Here is a 19,909-nt window from a genome sequence, read left to right on the forward strand (position 1 = left end):
GTGCCAGATGTTTTATTAAACACCCTTTCTGGGCCATTATTAAGAATTTCTCTTCAAAAAATATGTAATCGATAGGATGAAAGATACCATCAAAATTTGATTGAATAATTTTTCCCTCGTTGCTTTGAGTAAGTAATTTTGCATTACGTTGGTTTTGTTGAAAATTCTGATGTGATTTTCACTTTTGTTTTCCCAGAAAAGATAGTTGTATTTAGTAGCGACGATAAATTCTTTTGGGACGGTGACACGGAATATGCCATTGTGGCTCGGAGAAGATCGACATTAAAGCTATTCGTGTCTTTTAACATAATTGTTCAAAAACACGGCGAGGATATTTTGAACAAAAATCGTCCATACTTTGTCAGGGAGTTATCATTTTGCGCTTTTATTGTTCGTTTTGAGGACTATTGTGTTTTTACTCGCTTCTATTTGATTGAAGTTGAGAGCATCACACGTAGAAGTGACGGGTGTTGCGTTCACTATTTAGTTATAAAATATAAACGTATTAACGACGTGACAATAGCCAGCTGAATGGTCGTCATAACGTGTTTTATCCGGCCGGTTGGGATACGCTTCGGAGAGCACTAATGTGTATCGAATGTGCGGCGATAAACTCTGATTGTTACTCGTCAAGTAACAAACGCGCCGAAATACTTTACATAGCGCTCAGTTGAATCAAGTTACGGACGGAACATCACCGCTTTTGCTGCCATCATGGTCAACGACTCACAAGATTCACTTGTTCCTACCACTGAAGTTGCATTCAGCGCCGCATTTCTCTGCGTCGTTAACATTGGAATTATCATTGGCAATTTTCTCGCCTTAATTGTTGTATGGCGCACATCGAAACTTCACGAACCGAATTATTTCTTTCTTTGCAATCTGAGCGTTGCGGATTTGCTCGTCGGAATGATCTATTGCCCTCTATTGATGGCAAGTGTAATCAAACAGTCTTGGGTGTTTGGAAATCCTTTATGCCGCGCACACTCGGTTATTGTAAGCGCTTCTTTGAATGCGTCGTTGATGAATCTGTGCGCAATTTCAGTTGACAAATATTTTTTTATTACAAGACCTTTGCGTTACACAGAAATCGTCACTCCTCGCAGGACATTTATCACCATTGCGTTGGTTTGGTTTCATTCTATTTTCTGGGCGATCGCGCCCATATTCGGTTGGGGTCAATTGGTATATGAGAGAAGTACTGCAACTTGCAAGCCAAATTGGAATGGAGAAGGACTTGGGGACAAATTGTACGCTCTTTCTTTGGGGTTGGTTTGTTTTCTTGTCCCTGTTCTAATTATGATCCTTGCATATTCAATGATCTACAAAGCTGCGCGGAAGCAGTTGCAGAATATGCAGATTCCTGGTTTGACTAAAGAACAATCCATGAGAAGAAACAAAGCAACAAAAACTGTCCTCATAATAATTGGAATGTTTTGTCTCTGCTGGTCTGTGTACACTCTTGTGTCAGTTTGGAAACTTTTTGCGGTGTTATCTGACCTCCCTCCGCGATTGGTTCGCATTGGATTATACCTCGCCGTTTCTAACAGCTGTATGAACTTCTATGTTTATGCCATAAGGGACAAGGTTTTCAGAAAGGGACTTCGCAATTTGTTTTTTCCACACCGCAGCTTTTATCACGAGCAAAAGAATCGTTCTAATGAACTGAGTCGAACAGCGCGCACAATGCAGAAACAGTCTCTTGCAGTCGATTCGCCAGCGTCTCGGAAAACTTTTACTCTTCAAACAACTGTATGATTAGATTTCCGGTAAAAGTGGGTCTATTTGTTTTTCCTATGAGGTCAAATCCACTGCTTGATGGGAGAGGAAGTCAAGTGAACACAGGAAATGACGTCATTTTTAAACTCCTCGTTGGCACGCTATTTCGTGTAATAATAAGTTAATGTGTTACGATTCCTCCAACATCGTCTCGTAAAAATCTCAGAGATGTCTCCTAAAATTGAGGTAAAAATTTAAGGAAAAGAACAATGTGGAGGGAAGAAATGTTGAAGCAATATATAATTATTTAACTAAAGCGCTGACTCTTCTCTTCCACGAGTGGCTAATGAAAAGGGAAATTCTTCGCAAAATATCAAAGAATTTCTGGCAGATCAGTGATGAGTAGATATTGAGTGATGTAACATCAAATTCTCAGAAGTATCATTTTGATAAAGAATCAGTAGTCATTGTTAAGAACTGATATTAAGATATTGGGTGTAAAAAGGTGGAGGCAAATACACAGCATCATTTTGACTTGTTTTTTTTTGTTTTTTCGGAGAGGGAGATGACTACTGTCCATTTAAAATAGAGCAATAAATGATAGTTTGTTACGTTAAAAAAACACGAGAAAGATAAAAATAAGTCATGGGGAAATGGGTGTTTGAGGATGGAGGAAGACTAGTACGGATTTCAAATGATAAACTTGAAACAGAAATCAGCTATGACTCATCTTCATTCTCCTGCGATGATGCTGGTCTCTGGGTGGTCTAAAGCCTTTAAATATATCCGTTAACCTTTCGATAAGGCTTGCTTGGGTGTTTCACTTAAAGCTGACGTATTTAAGAAATTATATATTGGATTTGAGTCTTGACAAGGAGTAACTTTCTTTAACCTGCTTGGTTCATTAATAACATTGCGGGGGAAGTACGTGGGAAAGATCTCGCCCCTCGGTACGAGTGTTTCCTAAAGCTGATTTCTGTAACTCGCACAATGGAATAAGTTAAGAGAGACACCTCGCTCTGTAACTGAAATCCAGTTCTGCGAAAATTTTACCTGTTATTGTTTTTTTTCCCTACTTCTTGTGTTTACCTGTTTTTTTTCTACTTCTTGTGTCAGGAGAGTTGTACTGAACTCGAGCTTCACGCATGAATACAGCTAAATTGTGGGTAACAGATGTTGCAAACTGAAGGAAAAGATCCTAGGTCCTCTAGAAATTTAACATTTATCAAATGAGATGAAATCAGTGAATACAGCATTATCTAAATGAAACTACATGTAGACTCTATGGTAAGCAAGGGTCAATTTTATGGGTCTTGACTGGAACCGCATCACGCGGTTACACAGCCAAGTAATTAGTGCGAACTCACTAACAGCATCGCGCTGTCACATTAAAGCATAACAAGATACGAACTCACTAACAGCATCGCGCTGTCACATTAAGGCATATCAAGATGCAGCCAACCAACCTCCAAAGTGAGTAAATTAAAGTTGAAATAAGAAATAAATGATAAATTAAATTTTTGGAGAACTCGGAAAAATCCGAGCCCCAGATGGGATTTGAACCCACGACCCTCCGTGACATGTATACGAGAAGATAAAAATATCCTCCAAAAGTATATATTTTTACGCTCTTCGAAAATGATACCTGCATTATGGAACCTCTGTTTGCCCTGTCAGGATGAAAAAATTCGGGCGTTTTATAATGTTGTGTTCATCTTATAGTCTTAAATGCATCTCTGAGAATGATCAAAAATTTGGAAACTCAAAAAAATTATTCAAATTTTAGTGCAGAAGCAAAAAAGTGATGATAAATATTTTTAAAATATACTAAACGGTGTATAAATATTTGATGAAAACAGATTGTTACTTCACGTCTTCCCTTGTTTTGATGAATTGATAAGTTTTGTCTCCTAGCGCTTTTGTTGCTGAGCCTGATAAGTTTGTGGTAGATTTGCACTGCAGGCAGAATGTCTGTGTTTCGCAAATAACTATTAAAAAGGGGTCACGAAATTGTCGTATATATTTAATTCCACCGTCCCCGTGGAGAGGTGCGGAATCGCATTCCGTCGAAGCCATAATTTTTTTCAGGCTTCTTTTATGTAATTTCTTCAATTCTCTAACTCCTAACGTAAACAAGCATCTAATATATCCTTACAATATCACCCCTGAATCAAACATGAAGGTCACGAGGAAAAAGGAAATGATCCGGCAGTTCCTTGTCAAACAAATTCTCCTAGTCAGCATTTAACAAATACATGTCGAACAGTATGGGGAAAATGCATACTGATGTTAGAGTGTAGAGGGTTAACTGCAGCTCTTACCAGGATTATTTCAGTTTACTTGTACTTCGACTCTCTAATTTAAGCGGGATCAAAGAGGGAAATCCCGAGCCAATCCTGCCCGTTCCGGCAGCCGGTCGGGGCAAATGATGTGTCCCGTCTGGCCCGCCCTTTGAGTCAGCTACATCATAAATAATTCTCTCTTCTAGCCAAGCTTCCAGCTGCTGTACGTCTCTTTGCAATTCATTTGGGAGAATTTGATGTTATATCCAGCCATCTAGACAATCTACCCTAAGTGGGTGAGACGAACAAAGACCTTGGGATGAGACTGCTGATAATCTTGTCTATCAGTTCCTATTCTTACCACGTGCTTTTCAGTGAAATGCCTATGTATTGGTATTGTAAGGGGAGGTTACGTGCGAGTCCTGTATGGAATTTAAAAGATTTAGACTGACTTCTTTTAGTAAAGGGTGGCAGTATAGTGGATAGCCTATCAGAATGCAGTATTATGGAATTACCAATCAGATTTCAGAATTTTTACATCCCATTACCATTGTCAAGTCTTATTGTCACGAAACAAAAGTGCTGTTATTGTCAACTTATCATGTCACGTGACATTTGACTCGTAACCACATCTCCACTCGGTTTCAGCAATGGCGGACAGAATGGAATGTGAAAATTCTACAACCTGATTGACCCTCCACTAAACTGTCACCCCTTTAGTACTTCTGTTGGGTTGAAATAGCTGGTTGTCGTTCGATTAGTGAATTCGGATGAGACCAGGGAAAGGAATAAAAGACAAGCGTTAGGATTGTGAGTCTCTGAGTCTACTCCTTACCCCTAAAGCTTCTCCTCTCTTTTGCAAAAAAAAAGACGTTTGGTTGAACTTTATGAAGCCTGTATAGCTAGTAGTTTTTGTGTGTTCTTTGAGGCATAGAGCGGGGAAACAGCAGGTAAGTTGGGACGCCCTTGTTTTTACAGCTCCGGGACACCCTGACTTTCGGGTACCCGAAACTTGCCAGCGGAAAAATTATAAATCCCCTAGGACTAAACTGGATTGCGAACTGATTCTGTTAACTTACATCAGCAAGAAGGATATACATAAGATCATTTATTTAATCATCCTCTTTTTGTACAGTGAAAATATTTTGTGCTAAATCTACAAGTTAGATTTTGAACTGTATTTTAATGGAAAATTCTCAGAATGAGTATCAGCGAAAATACTTGTACACACGTAAAGAGGCTAATTGCAGATATAAAAGCTAACGAATGAACATTAGCATAAATCTTTATTCTCAACGCATCAAATTCAACTTTCCTTCTGAATGTTGCTGATTGAGGTATGAATGTACCACGTATATTCTTCATTGGTTTTTCAAAATCGAAATGCGACGGATTTGATCTCAGTTGTAATTGCAACACGGCCATGAGGAATGATAAAAAACGCATCAATTTGGCCGTTGGCGTAGCTCATGAAGAAACGCGCCCGGCGTAACTAGAAATGCGCTGTGTAGGATTCGCACGAAATCCATAGTCCTTAGGGGACTGTCAATTTTAAATTTTGTTAGTGCCTCATATAAAATTGGTGATTTAAGTTAAGGAAAGCCGTTCGCACTTCACACGTTAATTGTAACATTTTAGACATATGTACTCAATTTACAACAAAATTGATAAGTGGTGCGATTAATATTTCTTGAAAACTGCTGAGAATGTATAAATGTATTTAAAAGACCGTTGAGCTTTGTAATAGGACTAATAGAGTCCCAGCTGTTGTCGCCGGATTTCTGTATTGCTATCTTCAGAACCCTCAAGCGCTCTCGAGATCTACAATATTCTACAATATTTCGTTTCTAGTCAAAACACCATCACAAGCTTAAGCACTTATTTCTTATTCATGAAGTATCAGAGCTGACCAGGAGATTTCCTCAAAGCTCCTGTGTTTACCAGCACCCAGTAGGCCAAAACTGGTTTAAAAAATAAATAAAACTTTTGCGTTTGATTTACATGTGGTGTAAAATGCTACATAATATTAAGAACTAATTGACTTTGCTTCAAGCCGAGCTTGTCAGTTTCACACTTAAGAATTGCGAAAAACGCTACTCAATTATTCGCTTACATTCACAAATTAGGACATTTTGGCTCGCGTTAGAAAATAAGTATAAAATGAAATTAAGTGGAAAACATTCAGTTTCTATAATTGAGAAATTTTTAAAAGCTCGGCAAATGACTTTTAATTATTCATTTTAGAGAACGTTCGATCAAAAGCTCCGAGCTCGCCCTGTCTATGAATATTTACTTAAGTCAATGTGTTTCACTCAAAGAAAAAAAAGATAATAATGGTGAATGAAAAAAAGTGAACTGATCATCCATCCAATGAGATACAATCTGTGGGACTAAATCGACACCTGTTCAAGAAAATAGATTAAGACTGGATACCGCACTGTTTACCTCGCTTGGTCGAAATCGAACGATTGAAAGTCGTTCGATTTCGTCGATTTCACCAATTTGTTTCTACTTATAGAAACTGCACAAAATTTATCTATTTCATGCGCAACATATCCGGAAAAATTAAAACGATAATGGTAATTTACACATCTCAGTTTTGCAAGAGATTTGAAATTGGTTGTATTGATACTGTTTTGCTTTACTGTTTTGAAAAGTCAATTTTTTTTTTCTTTAGTACATTCAAAGTCTTCCGTGATCAGAGAAATTTATACATGATTTGAATAAATGAAAAGACATGGTTTAGTGACTGCATTTGCTCAATGAAGAGCGGTTCGCTATCTCTCGGAAAATCATGGAAAACATTTCAAAACTGATAGGTATCGTGGAATATCCCAGTGGTATAAACCGATTATCTTCGCTTTGTTTGCCAGCTCTGTACGGAAAAGAAGCCTTGATATCAGATAAAATACAGGAAAGGAAGGAACTACTGGTGACGCTCCCATCAAGCTTCTTTTCTGGTTATTTCGTGAAAAGTGGATTTACTTTGCCTCACTACAATTAACATACGTTATCGAAAAAACCACAAAGACAATTTGGAGTCTCAAATTAAAAGGTACGCTTGCACCATGGCCAGCGCTTCACCATGTGAAACCCAAACGTGTACAAGGCTTTAACTCTTTTAAAAATCGTGAGATGAAAGATCAGCGGATGATTCTTTGAGGAAAAAAATATTTGCGGAGTCGATTGTCAAGTTTGTTCATGTCAACCCTTCGTTTATTACGCATGTTGACACCGCTGTTCTTTCAAATTCGACGGGAATAAATTCAGGTGAATCCGCAGAAAACACACCAGGCGATCCTATCCTACGGCGATTCAGACATTCGCTCTTGAGAAGTGTTAGGAACAGATTCATAGTCGCTAGTCTCCGCTCTCTTCTCTTTATCCAGATTGTAGAAATAACTGAAGTTTGATACAATCACTGGAACAGGCAGAGCTAGTGTGAGTACTCCTGCGACTGCGCACATGGAGCCAATCACCTTTCCCCATGCGGTAGTGGGGGTTTTATCTCCATATCCAACCTAAAGAGCATACAATAACAATATTTTAATCTTCCGGTCGCTTTTGAAACGGTAAGGCGATCGATAATTCTTCCTTCTCGCTGCAGATTATACACTTGCTCATACAAAGTCAGATCTATCTCTAATTTTTTATGACCTCGAGCTTGGTTTTCACAAATGAATACGCTTCCGTGCATCGCGAATGAAATTTTCTGCAACACTACCGCCTTTAAATAATTAATGTTGCTTTTATTAGCACCATTTTGAATGAAAATTTTTCATTTCAGCCTTTTTCGCTCGGTATAGCGAAAGAGAAAGTCGAGTGCATTCAGAGCAACGACTGAAAATTATCGCCAATCAACTTCTTTTCCGAGATTGTACGGTTCTTTAAATATCGAAGTGATAGCAATCACAGCAAGTCTGATTATTTGAAAATTTTCTTTTACGAGAAGTTTAGAATTTTATCTCGATGTGCTCTGTAAAAATAATTTGGTCAAAGCCGACTCTTGATTTTTTTCAAAATTTTCAATGTCATCCCGCGGAGTTGTTTATTTTCGCTCGCCATCTGGTCATGTACAGACTAAAATATAATAAATATGATTAGAATTTCTTTTACGCGCTTCACTAGCTGGAAAATGTAATAAACATTCTCGTCACCTCTGCGAATGAAATACCAAATGTCGTCAAACTGATATTAGAGATGTTTAATGAGCAATACAAAAACCAATCAATAAAATGGTAGTTATGCTCAGCATTAATAATGAATGACAATTTTTTGTGAAGTATTTTGTTCTCGGGCAGATATTTTCTTTTTTGTAAGGAATCGTGGGTAAACTTCATGTTTTTCGGTATTTCCTTTGCAATTTATATCAGACTTTGAGATTTACATGCAAACTTGAGTGTGAATATGCAAATATCGTGTTTTTTCATGAAACGAACAGATTAGATTTGTACTAAGCTCTTTCAATTTGAAACTGTGACTGATTCATGTTTCTTCGATAATTTAAAGATTATGAACCAGAATAAAAAAAGAGGAAAGAAAAAAACAAAAACACTTGATGATTGTAAGTGTTGTCATGATTGGGTGTCATTTATGAGTGTTTTGAAATTTCATTAATGCTGGCCTTCAAAGACCTATCTTATCCTCCAATTATATGAGGAAATGCAATTGACAAATGTAAATGAACAGAGACTTACCGTTGTCATAGTAACTACAGACCACCAAAATGCTTCGGGGATGCTTCCAAAATTAGCACTCTCCGCGTAGTAAACTCCACTGGAAAATATTATAACACCCATGAGTAGGAAGAAGGACAACAAAAGAAGCTCTCGGAGACTCGCTCTCAGCGTCATGCCAAGGATCTTCAAACCGCGATAGTGTCTGGATAATTTGAAGATTCTGAAAACTCGCACTAGTCGAAGTATGCGGAAAAAGGCTACGTACGAAGTATTACCGGATTCATCGCCACCACTCACAGATAAACCGAGTATAATGTAATAGGGTAAAATAGCAACTAGGTCAATGATGTTCAGAAACGAGCGTAAAAAACGCAGTTTTTGAGGTGCCGCGAGCAAGCGAACAACATACTCAAAGGTAAACCAAGCAACGCAGAAAATTTCCAAGCCATACAGCGCCGAGTTCTTATCGTTACGACTTTCCCTAAATTGAGGCAGTGTTTCGATGCAAAATATAACTATTGACACTAAAATCACAACTACTGACCAAATGGCGACAATCTGGGCTGGAAGAGATGAATGTGGTAGCTCCATTACTTGCCATATCTTCCTTTGAATCGGGTTTTCCGGTAGAGGACCAATGTCTTGGTCTACCACGTTCATTTCCATTTCTTTGAAACGTTCGATAACGTCTTCTCCCAATTCGAAAAACTGAATTTCCTCGCAAAAAGTTTTGCGGTCAATCTCGACGGGTCTCAATAGTTTTCCGCGTGATTGATAGAAATACAAAATAGCATCAAATGCAACTCGATTTCTGTCGAAGAAAAATTCTCTCTTCTTTGAGTCGTAATATTTTTCGCGCTTCATCGGTGACCCCAATAGCGAATCTGGAAAGCGGGAAAGCGTTGACTCGAGGGTTTCAAAAATCATTCCACTCACGTTAATTTTAACTCTAACTCCTCCTCTTTTCGTCGATCCTCCGAAAAGAGGATAGACGGATATTTTATCCGGACGTAAATATTTCGCGGCTTGTTCGAAGGCGCCTGTACCGAGGTCGCTGTTAAATCGCCCGCGCAGGGATGGACGTCCTTCTGGAGAAAATCTTCCTCTCGATGTTGAAGGCGGATTTGGGCGCCCGTCGACCGAGTGATGGCGATATCGCCGGCCACTGTCCACTCCTTCAAGTCCTTCGCTGTTTAATCCTTGGGCGCCCGAAATCAGAACGGCCTCCATTTTCCTTTTGGTTTAATTTCGGGCTGTTTTATATTTTTTATGGCTATGTAGTTTTAGCCGTTGATTGTGATCACGGTATAGGAAAGATTTGATTCAAAGGTGACTTCTTGACCGCTAATTTCTGTTTCGCTAAGCGCGCCACACAGATGGAAACAGTAATGATTTTCCATAAATGATCGGCCTGCTTCCAACGGTGTAATTAGACAAATCCCCAAAATATGTTGAATGTTCGCTGAATGGGTAGCCCGCCGTAAAAAGAAAATTATTTGTTCAGAAATAGGCGCCCATTTGTCGTTCAGGACATGAGCAACATAATGCCTTAGTAAGCGAACGCGGGAGCTTATATGCCAACATCAGATGCGTGATCACGTGATCGATTGTCTTTTAACGTAACTTGTTGGTACACCTGTCTAATATGAAGATTTTTGGGATCGCACAAACACCGTATGCTTTTCATTTTCAGCGCGTTAAAGCATCAGACTCCTTCACAAGCTTCAAGGGACGGGAATTGAACGATTTATTAAAAATTTGTGTACGTGTGTAGTTGATGTGTTTTTCTTTCCCCAGTACCGGATATTTTGATTTTGCTGTCAGGAAAATGAAGTTTCAGCAATCGATTTTGGCATTGGTTTTGTTGGAAAATGAATTTTTTTTAAAAACAGACATAATTCACGTATTAGCGATCAAAAAGACTATTTTTGGAAACCATTAGGATCCATGTAGTACGAGAAAGGTTCTCTTTTACATCTTTGTTTTTTATAGATAGCAGCAATTTGATGATCGTTTTGCTGAAAAAAAGAATAGAAAAATAGGAAAATAAAATGAAATAACTTGAAATAAAAGAAAAGCTGTAGTATTGAATATGGTTCCGGGTTGAGTCACTCTGTTTTCCGTTTTTTTTTTATCAATAAGAAAATACCACGTTTGTGTTGTTTCTCTCGTCCCCGTTATAAATTCGAAGCTGTCATTGTTGACATTCCAAACTAAAAGTTAGGCCTAGAGTGATATATTCTGCCATTTTTATATATAAATATTTGATCTGAATCAGTTTGTTATCTGATAAAAAAAGGTCTATGAACTATGGACTAAGTGAAAAGACAAATTGGTAGTTGTGCGGTAAACGCAATGTGCTGATTGTGGAAATCAAGCTTGTTTAAGAAATCGATTTATTTGGATGTGATTCTTCGTTTTTTCTCTGAAGCTTGTTGGAAAATGAGGCGACCATAAACAAACAACGATGAGCTGTTTTTTTTTTTCGTCCGCAGTCGAGAGAAAAAAAAGCATTGTTGTTATTTCACCGAGATCTCGATGTTAATCTTGAAAGCCATGATAAATTCACAAGATAAGAAAGCTTATTATTTTTCAATGGTTTAATTTTGTCCTGCCAAACGGTTTATAAACATAACAAAGAATTACTCCAAAACCGGAGAGATCAGTAAATCACAAGTGATAAACAGTGGGGGAGTTTTCTTTTTTTTCAGTAGGCACGAAAATTATTCACTACTTGATGACTAACAGCCCGAGATTTCAATTCGTTCTTGAGCTGAAAATTAAATAACTTGATTCATTTTCAGGCTTAGTTTTTGTATGCCTCGGGTTCGCTGATGTATAACCTTAATAAAACATTCTCATTTCCTTGACAACTAATGATGATAAGCTCCTTTGTAGCAGAATCAACAAAGTATTTTCTAGGCCATTTCGGCTCCAACTTTCTACTTTCCCCCATCTTATATGTCATCTATATGTCCATTTACACAGCTGCCCATCCGTGATACATTTGTCAATCTCCTATTTCATTCAATTACTCTGTCATCGTCTTAGTTATTTCAGTCATACCATGTCAACAGTACCTACAGGGATTTTAATTTTTGCTCCATTTCTTTAGCTCCGTTGCCTTTATTACAGCAGAATGAGTTCAAATCGTTGTTCAAATCTGCACTCTTACACGCATGCGTTACTGAGCTGTGGCTCTCCGAGAGGGTGGGGTGGGGGTGGGGGAGTGAACTTTACTTTTCTCCTCTCCCCGCCCACCTCCCCCCACCCTCTCGGAGAGCCACAGCTCAGTTACGCATGCGTGTAAGAGTGTAGATTTGAACAACGATTTGAACTCATTCTGCTGTAATAAAGGCAACGGAGCTAAAAGAGTGAACCCTTCCCTTCGGTTTTCCCCTTTCCTCTTCCTCTGCTTATCATAACAAATGAGGTGATATGAACCATGGACTTGAATGTCTAAGAATCAATCCTACGATCTGATTCAAAATCAAGCAAATAAACAAACAAGAGTTCAAAAATTATGCCAAAAATTCTGCGCATTATGTCAAAAACTCTGCGCAACCAAGGGGGGCTTGGCCAGAACCACACCTAAAGTACACTCAGATAGGGACTCAGATAGTTTTACAAGGCCGCGTTTTGTCGTTTCCTCAACTACACTTGACCAAAATCTTTCTTCAAAAATGCCACCAATATTGTGAATGCAAAATGTATTTTGCTCATAGAAATGTACATGAAAAAATTTACGCACTTCTGATCGGCTGAAAACGAGTTCATTCTTCATGTGACATGTGTACAAAGTTGAGACACGAGCGCAAATTACAAATTATCTTGAAGAATTACTAGTGCTTATTGACGCCAAATTGCACTCGAAATCATATTATTACCTATACTAATTATCAAGCCCCTGAAAATACTGTTTTTGGATTTTGTCCCCAAAACACAGATTTAATTCTGTAGCCTTAGAATTTGCCCCTTTCGTACTTAAATAGTGAGAACGCACTCCACCCGCAGACTGACGTATCCACTATGTAAGTTTCTTAGTAAAGACGTCCGATATATATATATTTCCGCAAAAATATCCAGCAGTCAAGTGATGGGAATAAAGAAAAAGTTTCACTAGGGGATTGTCAGTTGACCCAGTATCAAATTCCCCAAACTAACATCATAAGAATTGAATTGCAGACGGCAAGGAGAATTATTAAGAAGTTCTTGGGAGTGAAATAGTTAAACTAATGTAATGATAGCAAATAGAACTGACACATAGGGAGCATTACATGTATAACTATTAATTACTTTATTGTAATAATCAAGTTATTTACAACTTCTATTTTAAGATAAAAGTATCATTTTTAGTTCCAGCAGTATTTTTTTGACAACAAAAACAAGATCTCAAAATATCCATGCGCTACAAAAAGGGAAATACAGACCTAAAAAAAATCCTCATTTTTTGAAAGTCTGAAGAGTCTATAAAAAATTGCGATATCAGATTTTCAAGAAAAAAGCCTTACAAGGACATGGAATCTAAGAATGATTTGTTGCATTTGAAGTACTCTAGCATACATTAAGTAAAATCTGCTGAACTGTGCTGAACCTGCACCACATTTCAGACCTAACATAGGCACTTAATGAGAAACTTAAATATAACATGATGCACCCAAGGTGCTGGATAACAAATGATGAGATATTTTGTTGTACCATGTTGCAAAATCAGTGATGAGCGAATTACCTTTGACTGTTTATAGGGTTTGCTGCTTATGATTGAAAACAAATGAAAGATGAGTTATAGAAGATGATAGGCAACAGGTGAAGTTTGCCACAACTCAATAAAACTTCAGGAAGCACAAATGCTTTTAAGACTAAAAAGCTAAGAACATTAACAATAAGTGTCATGTTACTGCAACTGTGATATTACCATGCAATGAAATGATATTCAAGAATTGTACTTAATTATTACTCTCTCAAATATTTCATTAGCAATTCATTTTCTATATAGTGTGTGTTAGCCACAATCACAAAAAGCCAAACCTGATTAATACATGCACCTTAGTCCAATAAGTGTGTACATATTATATACAATCCTATCTGTACAGATCAAGATACACTTATGCTGAGCTAGGTACTTGGATTCAGGTTAACGCAAGAAATGTTCACACTTCACAGCCTCAAACTAAACAAAGGAAAAGTAACACAGCTCAAACCAATGAAACTCACAACCAGCTCACTCTAACAGATAAAAAACTTGTTCATGTTGCTCATAATCTACAAACACATGCATTTTGTCACTTTTCCCTGAGAGGTTCTAAAACTTTGAAATAGGCTGGTATAGTAACTATGGTGATTCTATTCATAACAGTGAAATACTTAGAACTTATTAATAACAAACTTTTAGTTTGAGACCCCTGGTTGTTTTCTTGTGATAAGAAGTCTCTGAGACTTATAAATTCAACTTATAGATACATCTTTTCAACTTTCCTTCAAATCATGTTATTAAAAGCCTTAAAAATTATTCTCTCTTTCAAAAATACTTCTGCCTTGGAGGCTGTCCGTTGAAACCAAAATGCTTGAAAGTATTTTACATACTCCTGCTTTTGTTCATAATTACTCTCTTCACCCTAATCTTCACAAACCAATCCAAATGTTCTTATACTCTGACACACTACACTAGTGGCTAGAAAGACTGCTCTGAAATCCACTAATGCCAGTTAAAGGTGCTCTTCCTTTACCAGGGTCTTCTTAGACAAATTGTTGTTCCTTTGTGTCATGTTGAGGTAGGTTCTAGGTTCTTGGAAATGACAGAAAGTGTCAAATAATATCAACACTCTGTTCAGGTGTCCTCTCCTCACTTTCAGCTCACTGTGACTGGAAAGAACACATGCTGAGCATTCTGGATCTGGGCTCTGCAAATGGGACATAGTTCTATATTTGCTGCACAGACATTGCAGGAAACCATGTGTCCACATGGACAAAACACAGTGTCAATCTGTGCATCCATGCAGATCTTACACTTCAGTGAGTCCTCCATCTTGGTCAACTGTTCTTGAAGTTGAGCAACTTTTGCATCACCAGTCTGAGGTCTGAATTCAACTTGACGCTTTGCAGGGGGATTTTGAATTGGATCACATCCTCGCTTGTACAAAACTCTCCGACAATGATCATACACTTCCTTAGAAGTCCTTTGTACATCAAAGATGTACTTTTTCTCTGATTCCTCGTCTCCAAAGAAAGAGATCAGGGTTTCTTTCAAGTCTCGTGTGAATTGATCAGTGACTGCATTACGAACAGTTTCACAACGGTAAAATGCATGATACTCTGTAATAGATCTGTACAAAGCACAGGCAGCTTCCTGACTGGTGAGTCGAAATGTAAACAAAGATTCACCATCATCAGCTATAATTTTCAGGTGAAGATTGTTCTTAACATGAGTTGCCATCTTCAGGCCATTGTACAAAAATCTGAAAGTAAAATTTTGAAAACTTAATAACTGATTTAACATGTAAATAAGATGGAACATCATTACAAAATTTTACACCTATTTAATATGATACTTAACTCTTTAGTTCCCAAAAGTGATAAAAAATTAACTCCTCTCTACTATATCAAGACATTATCCAGCTAACAGTTTTAACAATACTTTAAGATATCAGGTAGAAGTTGTTGTCTTTATCAAACAAAAAATTCTCCTAATTAATTTATAAGAAAATGTGTAGCAGCTAGAGGGGAGAATAAGCAATCGGATCTTGGAAGTTGAAGGGCTAAAGCAAAGTAACCAAAGCAGAAATCAAATGGATTCAAATCAAGATTGACATTGTAAAATCAAGATAAGTGTCACTACTCATTTGTTAAGTGGTTAACAGAGCTCTTTCACAGTATTTCAATGATTCTTTCCATCTCACAAGGGGAAAATACAGCTTCCCATACAAGCACAATTCATGGTAATCAGATTGAGCACAAAAAAGTAATGTTTTAATCAACAGCTTTTTATTTAATGCATCATCTGCTTTTTCCAAGAGTTATTCTCTTCTTGAGGTTCAGAAGGCAAAAATAAAGAAATCCTGTCACAGTCAATGTTGAGGTTTTGCTGTGCTTAGTGCATATTTACGTTTGCCAGTATCCATCATTCTGAAAGAGGCAACACAAGGAAACCCCTTGCAAAAAACTGGCAGAAGAATATTCCCTTTTGTCCATGTAAATTTACAATTTGGCTTGCAGCCATGAAAATTATGTAAATTTTTTAATATCACTTTCATCACAATCTACTTTTGATAATTCTCCCTTAGGCTTTTAAACTAAATGAAAACTTGGAAATTAGGAATACTTAGCTAGTGCAATTGTGGGATGCTTTGCCTCATAGTAATGAAGGTAACACTTATTGAAAGGTCACAGTTGAATTTTACGCATGCAAATCTTACTCCATTTTTCCTAAATATAGATCTTAATGCCCTAATAAATGTCTTCTACATGTACTTTGTAGGACATACAAAGAAAAGGATGCTGTTAGAACAAGGTTATGACAACAACAAAAAAGTTAGCTAAAGCCCTCATTTTAAATGTGATGACATTTGGTTGGATACTAAATAAACAAACTGGTCACGTCGGACGCTATAATGAAATATTGCAATTTCTTCTGCGGATCAAAACACTTTTTCGTACAGTAGAGAGCAATTTAGGCGAATGGAGTAAGAATAAAGTGGCTTTTTTGTCCTAAAATATTTTTTATTGTACAAGTGGTTCATTTTTGCTGGGTGTTCATGATCAAAAATTCCCAAGCCTCGAAGCAACACGCGTGAACTTAATCAATAAACATCATGCACTTTGTTATAAGAATGAACTTTCACCTTAAAGGACTCACGAAATAGCACATTAGTAGCTTATAGATAGGGTTTGTTCCTGAAAACTTAGTCGTATCATATTGAAAAAGTGTTCGCAGTTCTTCTACAAATCAGAGAGACCTTAGGTGTATGGACGGTCGAGGTTGAGGCAGACATATTGCTTTCGAGTAAGAATCATTTCACGAGTGGCAGGGACTGATTATCGAGGTACAAAACTCAAAATATTAAACAAATGAAGACGTGTTGTGGTTTACATATTACATATCCGAAAGAAATTAGATCTTTACTCGATATGAGGAAATGACTTAAGGGTATTTCTTGTCTCTCGTGCATACATGCTGCGTAAACAGGCCTTTTGACGAACCATTCCCAAGGAACAATTCAAATTTTACTTTATACATTGGAAATGTCTTGATTTAGAATAGAAACCACGGGATAAAACATGTAAACGTTTTGTTAACAAATAGGTCGAATATACAGTGTAGCAACAAATAGATTCTAATGGCACAAGTTGGGTTTAATTGGCTATGAAATAAAAGCTTTAAATTCACTAGAGCTGTTGTTTGTTTCCAAAGATCCCATCGTAAGCCTGAGAGGTCCTTTTTACTCCAGAATGTTCATGATAAAAGTTAATAAGCCTTAACACCTACCTTTCAACAAAGTTGAAGTCGGCATCAAAGATTTTTATCTCCTCGCTTCCAACACCGATGTGAAGGGTATTTCCTGATTCGTTCTTTGCAAGATGATACTCTATTCCATAATTTTCCATCAGAGACAGTTCTTTGATGAAAAATTGCTTCGCTGCCGCCGATCGAACACCTTTGAGCTTAGCATGTTCCTCTGAAACACTGCTACGAAACTCTGAGCTCCACTGTGATTCAATTTCTGATGCCTGACAATAATCACACGGAGAGTAGGAATCGCCATGGTCCCCAATGGTTGCTTGTGCGATCAACGCATACACCGCTGCCGCTTTTTCCTGATCTGGGATAATTTTCCCTTCTTCCAAATCGTTTTTCAAATGGAGAAAATACTGATGCCTTTAAAGAAAAAAATGGTAACATTTGAGTGTACAGCTGACACCGTTCAACTCAACATGACAAGTAAACTACTGTTGAAGATAGCGCCAAAGGAAAATAATAAAGAGAATCATGATTAAGACCATTGCCACGATTTACAAACTCGTAAACCATTTTTAGATTGTACCTGGTGGAATCTTGAAGTAGGTATTGTGGTTGGACGAAAAATTTTACACGGAACTGTAGGCGATACGGTGGTGTACCAGAGATTTGACGTCGAATTCTATTTCTGGTGTTAAGCCAAAGTGTTTCGCCCTTTGGGCCTGTGAACTGTAATCCAAAATAGTCTAGTTCAATTATCCCAAGTCTTTTGCACACCTAAGGAAGGGAAGTAAGGGAATCATGACGAGTTAACGCGAAGGAAAAAAGTTACATCAGAAAATATACTTTGAAAGCAAATTGCTGGACTTTGAGCCCAGAGAAGAACAAAACAACGAACCTCTTCTAAAAGGTCTTGTCCTCTCGCTTTATCTCGAATTTTGAACTCTTTAAGGACAAAGTCAGGCAGGGACACGTAACAGAGCATTCTGTGTCGAAGTTTTGATATTTCCCGCTACCTTTCCATAGAAATAAGATACACAAGTGACTGCGCTGTGTTCTTCCGCGGAGGTCTTGTTGTTCTGCACAAAAATTTTTTGACGAACTTCGTTTGAAATGGACTTCGAACCAAAAGGTCATTCCCTGTTCACGTGGAGGGCAAAGAGTGAACCAATCAGATTAGTATGTTTAAATCTTCAACCAATCAGCGCAATACAGGAAACCATCTGGGGTTTCCCTGCCCTTCTGGCAGAAAATTATGAACTCCAAGGTCTAAATTTAAAATTTATTGCACAAGCAATTTTTTTGCTGCCCTCATGATATTTCACTTTCTCCCGATTGTCTTATCTAGATCGCTTGTCTTGCTTTTCAGCTGGCTTTTCAGCTCATTGTTCGCACTCGAAACGTCATCAATAGGGCAGTGTTGCGTTGTTACTTGACCGAGAAAATAACCGGATGTGAATTTCAAAAATCTGCGAACAAATTCAAATCGGTGGAAAAAAACATTACCAATAAGAAGTAAAACTAAAAATCATTCATTTCCATTATTATTGACACATATTTTAAGCTTCCAAGGTAGAATAATTTTTCTGTAGATTCCTGTGCGAGAACGATGCAAAGAGGATTCGAAAATTTTCAGACGCAACAGCTCGATTTGTTTGCAGAACCTTTTTTTTTTGAAAAGATAGAGGGGCCGCAGCCAGGATAAATTTTTTTTTCTTCTCCGAATGAGCTGTTCTACTAACAACATCTTTTTACAAGTAAGGTAACAGATACACCTGAGCTTCACCGGCGATTCTCATGGACAGGATAAAAAAGGTTTTTTACGTATAAAATAAAGTCTGGACTTTGAGTGAAAGGTCCGTGGAAAACCCGTGTGCTGCCGGCTTTGGTGCCGCGCCACGGACTTTGCACGTGATTATTAAACTAGCTCACGTTTGAATAATTACGGATTAGCAAAACAAAGAACTAAACGAAGTGTGGACTTTACCTGTCGAACTAATTCCAATTTCGTTCAAAAGTAGCCAGTTTAGACACTTTGATTTATCTTATCACCTTTAAGTCTTCGAAGGATAAGAGCATAACTTATCTTCTTCAGGACTAAGCAAGGGGGGCGGGAGTGGAAGAATCAATCATCAGAGTAGTTGTTGCTTCTTAGAACAAAAGTTATTAAGTATTTACACTGGCAGCGCTATGAAAAAGGATGCAGCTTTTTCTTTGAAGCTGACGGCGATTTTGTAACTTAGCAGCATAGCTGAATCAGAAAACCAAATCTTAACGACTATGCCTGCGTTGTGAGGAAATAAAGCCTTGAAGGTTATTGAGAAATTGAATAGGAAAAAGATACTGAAATACGAGAAATTTTCCACAACGGAAGTATACATATTGCGGATCTAACAGGCGGTTAAATTTGTGAAAATTATCGATAAACATTATCCAAACAAATTCATTTCATGTTGTTTGTCCCTCATTTACTTCATAATTCATTTCAAACCTCATTTGTCTGAAGGAAAACGACAGTTACTGCCGTCTATTATGTTTGGCACGCCAAATGAGTCATGCATTATAAGCAATATTCACATGGCTGGAAAGTCATAACATCTTCATCTGATTTTTGAGGTCTTTCGATTGTTTCTTTCATATAGATGGTGACTCAAGCTCCTATTTAAAAACCCGAAAATGAAACCCTTTTTTAGAACCACTTGAGAGGAACAGTTGTGTAACATCCCAAAATAACTTTCCTTTAATTCAAGGAAAAAAGGTGACAACAGCCACCTATT

General features: G+C 37.6%; 3 protein-coding genes across 3 annotated transcripts; 1 reads left to right on the forward strand and 2 right to left on the reverse strand.

Moving 5' to 3' along the window:
- Positions 1-714: 714 nt before the first annotated feature.
- On the forward strand, positions 715-2,593 carry LOC113673949 (histamine H2 receptor-like). Its single transcript, XM_027190425.2, has one exon. The coding sequence runs from the start codon at positions 715-717 to the stop codon at positions 1,756-1,758; it is 1,044 nt and encodes a 347-aa protein (XP_027046226.2). The 3' UTR covers positions 1,759-2,593.
- A 2,501-nt stretch (positions 2,594-5,094) lies between these two features.
- Positions 5,095-10,420, reverse strand: LOC113674037 (potassium voltage-gated channel subfamily A member 1). Its single transcript, XM_027190510.2, has 2 exons — positions 8,699-10,420; positions 5,095-7,522 (listed from the first exon to the last, which is right to left on the reverse strand). The coding sequence occupies exons 1-2, from the start codon at positions 9,908-9,910 to the stop codon at positions 7,307-7,309; spliced, it is 1,428 nt and encodes a 475-aa protein (XP_027046311.1). The 5' UTR covers positions 9,911-10,420; the 3' UTR covers positions 5,095-7,306.
- A 2,533-nt stretch (positions 10,421-12,953) lies between these two features.
- On the reverse strand, positions 12,954-18,246 carry LOC113673972 (E3 ubiquitin-protein ligase MYLIP). The gene is made up of 4 exons (XM_027190451.2): positions 18,031-18,246; positions 17,719-17,909; positions 17,163-17,552; positions 12,954-15,135 (listed from the first exon to the last, which is right to left on the reverse strand). The coding sequence occupies exons 1-4, from the start codon at positions 18,115-18,117 to the stop codon at positions 14,529-14,531; spliced, it is 1,275 nt and encodes a 424-aa protein (XP_027046252.2). The 5' UTR covers positions 18,118-18,246; the 3' UTR covers positions 12,954-14,528.
- Positions 18,247-19,909: the final 1,663 nt, after the last annotated feature.

This window comes from Pocillopora damicornis, chromosome 3 (assembly GCF_964200805.1).
Source record: "Pocillopora damicornis chromosome 3, jaPocDami1.2, whole genome shotgun sequence".
In the NCBI taxonomy this organism is placed as follows: domain Eukaryota; kingdom Metazoa; phylum Cnidaria; class Anthozoa; order Scleractinia; family Pocilloporidae; genus Pocillopora; species Pocillopora damicornis.